Genomic DNA, 7,253 nt, shown 5'->3' with positions numbered 1-7,253 from the left:
CACCATGAATGTAACACAATCAATGAATCAGTTGGGCTACCAGTGCTGCACTTCAATTAGACTAAAACGTTGTAAACTAGCTCTTAAATTTTGTCTGGTAGTAAAAGTGACTTTGAATTCTGGTCTGACAGTATAAGAGGCCTTGTAGCTCAAATGATAAGATACCTGTAATGCGTTGACCGGGTTGTGGGTTCAAAGCCGAGTTAGAACAGGATAAGTTCTTTGTTTTGAGCTAGGGTAAAGTTTTACTTTATCAAACAAAAACCTAACTTGGAAAAACCGAAGTCCTGACTGGGGATCGAACCCATGTGCACCATGAAGGTAATTCAAGCAACTTACCAGTTGGGCTACCAGTGCTGTGCTCAGTGAAGACTCAAATGCTGTCAACTAGCTCTCAGGTTCTGTCTGGACGGAAAAATAGCTTCAGTTTCTGGTCTTACAGTATAAGAGCCCCGTAGCTCAAATGATAAGATACCTGTGTTGCACTCACCAGGTTGTGGGTTCCAAACTCAGTCACACCAGACCAAGTTCTTTGACTTTGTTTTGAGCTAGGGTAAAGTTTTTGGTCAATCCAGAAAATATTTTTTTTACATAATCTGAAGTCTTGAGGGGGGATCAAAACCAGGACTTTATGATTGTGATACAAGCAATCTATCAGTTGAGCTACAAATGCCGTTTATAAATGTAACCACAACTCTAATAAGTGACCGCACCAAACCTAAAACTTAGAACCCAACATGCTGATTGTGGAAGGGAATTCAGTATCTGACTATAAGCTTGACTACTAAATCGCTTGCATTACATTCACAAGGTTGTAGATTTGATCCCCAATTAAGTATCTATCTATCTATCAATCAAGGCGATCGACATTCTTGAATTCGGGTTTTTGTTCCAGCAACTAAAACCCCAACCTTAGGTCCAACCAAAATCTTAACCATTTCATGAGCAATGCCTTGACAGGGATTTGAACTCTCAAACTTGATTAGAAGTCATATTTGAACATCCCAACCAAAACCCTAAACCTGGTTCCACCCAAAACAAGAGGGAATTGATCAAAACCCTAACCACAGCTTCAAATAAAACTCTAAACCAAGTTCAAACCCAAATTTGAACCTAAGTTTCAACATTAACCCACACAATGCCTCCATCTTTAGGATTTGTATTCCCCAATAGGGGAATGAACTCACAATCTGTTAAATGTAGTAAAACTGTTTTACCAAAAGAGAGTTAAAGAAAAAGACAGAGAAGGTGAGAGGAAGAAAAGAGAAAAAAGAATGAGAGAGCGAGAAGAGAAAGAATAAGAGTGAAAGACAGAGGGAAAGGGAGCAAGTGTTAAAGGCAGAAAAATAGCATGATAAAAATAGAAAAAAGAGATAAAGGGGAGAGGAAGAGAAGAAATACAGAAAAGACGAAAACAACAGAGGGGTGAACAGTTACAAAGAGAAACAGTTGCTTTGCTAGTGGCGCCGGGCTTTGGCGACATCGTGTGGACATATTTCGAACTGCAGATAGGATTTTGGAATTGTAGGGTTCCTGGATGTAAAATGAGTCAAAATATCAACATTCACGATTCATTTTTGTTTTGAAGTGAAATATTCTTTAAAATAAAGTCTAGTCAAATTAATTTAAAAACGCAATTTAGAATTGCGTTCTACTGCTCAGTTATTGTATTGTGACAGAAATCCATCATCAAGGACCAATTTGTACGTACCAATCAGAAGCCGGACACTGACACGTCCGTCCAATCAGCTTCAATATCTCTCTCAAGCACCCGCCTCCCAGTGGAACGGTTTGTATGACAATTGAAAAGCCGCAAATCGCGCAAGAGAACGTTTGCGAACATTTTGGGCCTGCATCATTTGCGGATATTTCATATTTTTTTCTAGTCATTTCTTTAAAAAAAACTACAAAAATGGTGGACGCTTTCTGCGCTACATGGAAACTTTTGGACAGTCAAAATTTTGACGAGTACATGAAGGCGCTCGGTAAGTCATTTTTCAAATAAATTAGAGTACTAAGTTGAATAGTAATCAAATGATAAAATAACGTGATAAAAAACGAAAGTTTTTAACACTGAAAATAATTAAGAGCACAAAACGCTATAACGGGTTTTATTTTGTTAAAATATTGCCGCTTGAGTTTTTTTTTTTAAATCAAACGTGTTTCAAAAATAAGAGCAATTAACATGTTTCTTTCCCCCACCATTTTAGAGTTTTAAATCTGCATTGATTCGAAAATTTCCATCAAACTATAGTCATTTAAAAAATTGGAAATTATAATTAAACCGTTTGGATTCATTCATTTTCTAATTAAAACATCCATTTGTTTGAAAGTTTGGGTTTCAACGTTGAGTTCTAAACTAGAACTATAATTTGGGTTTCAGGATTAAAATTGGGGTTTGGATTGCAAATGGAGAGTTTAGAAATGGAGGGTCAGGTTTCAAATCATGGTTGGTTTTCAAATTGGGATTTAAACAGAGTTGGTTGGTTGGATCCCTTCACCGGTGGTGTGTCTTGGGCAAGTACAGCCTGGTGGCGCCCATCTCTCCAGGCCAGTAAATTTTTCCAATCGATCTTCAACCGGGGACTTATCGCGTGATGCAAGAATTTGCGAGGGTTTTTAATGATGATTTGGGTTTCAAAGTGTTTTGGGATTGAAATTAAGGTTTTAAATTGTGGTTTTAGTTGCCAGGTTAGGAAACTAAATGGATGAATATTTGTAATCTACAATCGAGGTTTCACAAGGGAGTTTCTATGATTGAAATCAGGGGTGTGGGCTTCAAATTTGGGGGCTTCAAGTTGAGTTTGTCTTTCAAATAAGATCTTTTCTGTCTGATTAGGGATTCATATTTGGGTTTGGGTTCATGATTAAGGTTTTAAACAGAATGTGGTTTGGAACTATATTTCTATTTTGATTTGGTTTTTAAGTTTCAAACCAAGGTTTCTGGATTGAGACGAGGGGTTTGCTTTTAAATTTGGGGTTTGAAAATTAGGGTTTGAAATGTAGGGGTTAGAAAATTGGGGTTTGGTTTTGAAATGAAGGGTTTGCTTTTATCTTACTTTCAGTACCACTGTTCTGCGACTGGCAACACATTAGGGAGCAGGAAAGAGGGCGGAGGGAGGAGAGGTGGGGAGTGATTTCATGCTCGTTCCCAGGTTGTTTTTTTTGTTTTTGTTAGTGTAGCCTGAAATTTTTTAAAAGAAAATACTTGTTTCATTCGCATCTCAAACACCAACCCAAACCCCACAAAAAATGAATAAATGAATGTGCGGACTGAAGCTGCAATCATGACTTTAAACCAGGAGATAGCAGCAGGAATAGCAAAATTTCAAGTTGCGGGCACCATCTTTAAGGTACGTTTTGCATCTTATAGTAGGGCTTGCTTTCCATATAAAGGTATTAAAAGGGTTTTAAATCATGTTTTGGGTTTGCAATCAGGATCTTTTAGGTTGGGTTTGATATAAAGGATTTAAAAGGGATAAGGCTTTTAAACTACAATTTGGGTTGGCGAGTTCAAATGGGGGGTTTGATTTCTAAATTGGGCTTTGAAGTGGGATTTAAGTTCCAAACAAGGATTTTGGGATTGAAATTAAGACTTGGGTTTCTATTATGAGTTCTAAACTGGTGGTATGTTTCTGAACCTAGGGTTTTGAATTTGGGGGTTTATAGTAGAGTTTGACTTCCATATTGGTGTTAAGTCATCCGATTAAGGATTTAAACTGCAGATAGGATTTTGACTTGTGTTCAAAACCAAAGTTCTGTGGTTCGGGGTGCGGAGTTCGAGTGTGGTTTAAAATAGGTTTTAAACTTGCGAATTTAGAGTTGGGTTTGAGTTAGAATTTTCGATCTATGATTGGAATTAGGGATAGTGTTTCTAACTGGTTTGGGTTTAGAAGTAGGGTTTTTTAGTTTATTTTAAGGATTCGAACTGGGGATAGGGGTTACAACTAGTCCCCCCCTGTCTTTTTGAGGGGGCCTTGCGGGTTTCCATTCCACAAACCTTCATTTTTAAGGATGGAAATGAAATCCGACCTCTTTTTCCCCTACTTAGCAAACATGCCATGCTTTCCCTCGATTTTGCACCTAGAAAACATGCATTTTTTGTTGCAGGCGTGGGCTTTGCCACAAGGCAAGTGGCCAACGTGACCAAGCCGACGGTGGTGATCAGCCAGGAAGGCGACAAAGTGGTGGTGAAGACCCTCAGCACTTTCCGCAACACCGAACTGGCCGCAAAATTAGGGGAAGAGTTCGACGAGCTCACGCCGGACGACCGAAAAGTCAAAGTAATCGAAATGCAATCACATCCCTCAAATCAAGAACGACAATATCATCTCTTTGCTTGACAGAGCACCTTCACCATGGACGGCAATAAGTTTGTGCAAGTGCAAAAGTGGGAGGGCAAAGAAACCAAGTTTGTGCGAGAGATCAAGGACGGCAAGATGGTGATGGTGAGAGAACGTCATTGAATTGTTCGTTGGGGCTTTGACTTACCCCAAAAAAGTGCGTGAAAACCATTTTTCAATCGTCTTTTCTCCCTGAAAAACAGACGGAACCATTCAAAATATGATACAAATTTCAATAAAATGACTAAATGTAAAACTTGAGGGTGACTGTTCGCGAAGGTCACATGACCAAACCCCGAAACTAGCCGAGCGGTGATTGTTTGCTTCCCTAAGCCATGGCGATACAATATTTTCTGTCGGGTTCTGTTTGCAAGTTACTTAATGTTAATAAAACATTAAAAAGAAGAAAAAAAAATCACACATATGTTTATACAGTTAAGTAGAGTACCTTTGGAATCGCTGCAAGCCATTGGCCCATAGTGAACAAATACAGTACCAAAAAATACAATTTTGTATCGCGATATTTTACTTTACTATGTGGAATAAGACGTTTTCTTGCTCTTTTTACGGCATTTTCCCCACTACATGGCAATAATGTTCAATTATTTTGTATGCCCGGAAACTTTCATTTGCATAATAAGTTAGGTCTCTAAAATGCCTTTCTGCTATTGGTCGACATAATATACAATGTTGGTCTGCTATCGGCGGTATCATCAAGAAAACGTTATATTATTGGCTGACCCTCCCCACAATGCCTTTTCTGTCTCCGTTCAGTCTATAATTTCGTATACTTTATAAAGAATTTGCGAGTTGGCGATACAAAATTGTATTTTTTGGTACTGTATTTGTTCACTATGGGTCATTAGCTTGCAGTGATGCTAAAGGGAGAAGCGAGAACCATGGGAAAAACCGCTTGTGATTGGCTGAGCTAAATTAGTTTAGAATCTTGCGTGCTTCTTTATAACTTTACGAGTTGGCGAAAAAACACTGCATTTTATATTTTTTTACTATATTTGTTCGCTATGAGTCCCAAAGCTGGCAGTGATGCTCAAGGGAGAAGATGAAGAATAACTATAAAAACAGAGCTTGCGATTATCAAGAATGCATGAATAAATACCCTTGCTAAGTTGCATGGCTCTAACCAATCGATGATCCGGACTAATATGAAAATTAAGAAGGAAATTGAAGCAAGAAAATCTTTTACTGTTAATATGCCCTCTCATCCACCGGACCAGCTCAAGTCCCACAAATGAAATGTAATTTCTGTTTTATTTATATAGTGTTATTTCATCTACTACACGTAAAATACAGTTGTAAAATACATCTCCTGATACTACTTTTGTTATTCTGATGTTTTCATTTGGAATAGCATTAGCTAATTAGCATAGGCTCCTATCCTCCACTCCTCGCAATCCCCACATTAGAACGGATTCACGTCATATCACAGGGCTATACTGTGCTGTATTCCCATGAAGAACATTTTCAATAATTAGCCATGCAAATTTCACTCCTTTTTTAACAAAATTCGATCCATCCGTTGGCTCACAAAAAAAACCCCTCCTAAGTCAAAGCACTGCCGTCTAGTTTCCATAACAAAATAAAATGTTTCACATGGCTTTTTTTTTTCTCTTTTCCAGACTTTGACATTTGAAGGCGTCCAGGCTGTGCGCACGTACGAGAAAGCTTAGTTGGCAAACTTTTTGGAAACAAATACATGTGCTTTTAACTTTTTAGCATTTGGAGTTCAAATATAAAGGAATGACATCATTTAATCTTAAGACTGAAATCATTTTGCGTGTGAAGCTTTCCGATGAGACTGACGTGTTACACAACTACTTTCCTCGGTTACAGTTTTATCAATCAGATTTTGTAACTCGACTGTCGTTCCAATGTTGTGCATTACTCTGCTACTTATCAAAATCCCAACTCCTTTGCTCAAAATGTAACATAGAATCTTCAGAAACAATAAAGAAGGTGGGTCTGTCTATATAACAAAGGGACTGTGTGTAATTTTTGGCCACTAGGTGCCGCTGTGTAGTGCAACTGAAAAATGAATGCTTAAAAAGCACAAAGAACACAAACTACAGCGACTCAAAGTGAACTTTTTTCTTCTTTTTTTTTGTCTTTTGTGAACAAAAAGGGAAAAAAATAAGCCGAAAAGTGAAAATAATAAAGTAGGGAAAAAAGGAGGACATAAGAGAAAAAAGGAGAAAGAATAAAGGCAAAATGGGAAAAAGAGGAAAAAATAAAGAGTAAAAAGGATAAAAGGAAAAAGAGGGGAAAAACAGTAAAGAAGGCTTTTTGTTTTTTGGGGTGCTCTTAGCAGCAAGATGACCAGTACATCTGAACTCCCTCTAGCTGTGCCTCATGTTATGTCATATAAATACAAATTTCTCTACCTACGACTATTTAATAGATGCTAGGTGATGATTTTTGTTTTCCCAAATGATCCAAATCCGTATTATAAATATACATGCATGTTTTATTTTTTAATGATTAGGTGACGCTAAATAATACACACGGTCCCTTTAAAGCAGTTTTAGGGGATCAGTTTAAATGCAAGTAAATACGGTGATTTGCAACTAGATACTACTACTTTTTGGTGTCAGAAATCAGGTTTGGATATAACAGAATTACTTTTAATACGACTAGTAACTGCAACAAATGAGTTTTCAGTAACTTGCCAAACACCGGTAGTGGTTTACATGCAACCTATTGAAAGTTTGCACACTGGGGCCCCTGTGCTTCTGCCAGGTGGCAGCCACAGGGGGCGATGTGACCGGAAGGCTGGAATGAACCGAAGTGAACCCTGCAGAATTGACACACATACGAGCGCAGATGGGATCCGAAAGGGGGTTATGTGACTAATCTGATTTAGGCATCATGACGTGGAGGCAACATACGATGGGA

The 7,253-nt window shown here is 38.1% G+C and overlaps 1 protein-coding gene across 1 annotated transcript; it reads left to right on the top strand.

Moving 5' to 3' along the window:
• Positions 1-1,790: 1,790 nt before the first annotated feature.
• LOC148352242 (fatty acid-binding protein, brain-like) lies at positions 1,791-6,424 on the top strand. The gene is made up of 4 exons (XM_088355198.1): positions 1,791-1,985; positions 4,111-4,283; positions 4,347-4,448; positions 5,981-6,424. Exons 1-4 carry the CDS (start codon positions 1,796-1,798, stop codon positions 6,029-6,031), a joined length of 516 nt encoding a protein of 171 aa, XP_088211324.1. The 5' UTR covers positions 1,791-1,795; the 3' UTR covers positions 6,032-6,424.
• The last annotated feature ends 829 nt before the right edge of the window (positions 6,425-7,253 follow it).

The sequence above is a fragment of the Urocampus carinirostris genome, chromosome 15, assembly GCF_059441175.1.
Source record: "Urocampus carinirostris isolate Australia breed hairy pipefish chromosome 15, RoL_Ucar_1.0, whole genome shotgun sequence".
Classification (NCBI taxonomy): Eukaryota; Metazoa; Chordata; class Actinopteri; order Syngnathiformes; family Syngnathidae; genus Urocampus; species Urocampus carinirostris.
The sequence above is the reverse complement of the archived record's forward strand: the minus strand, read 5'-3'. Positions and strand labels throughout refer to the sequence as shown.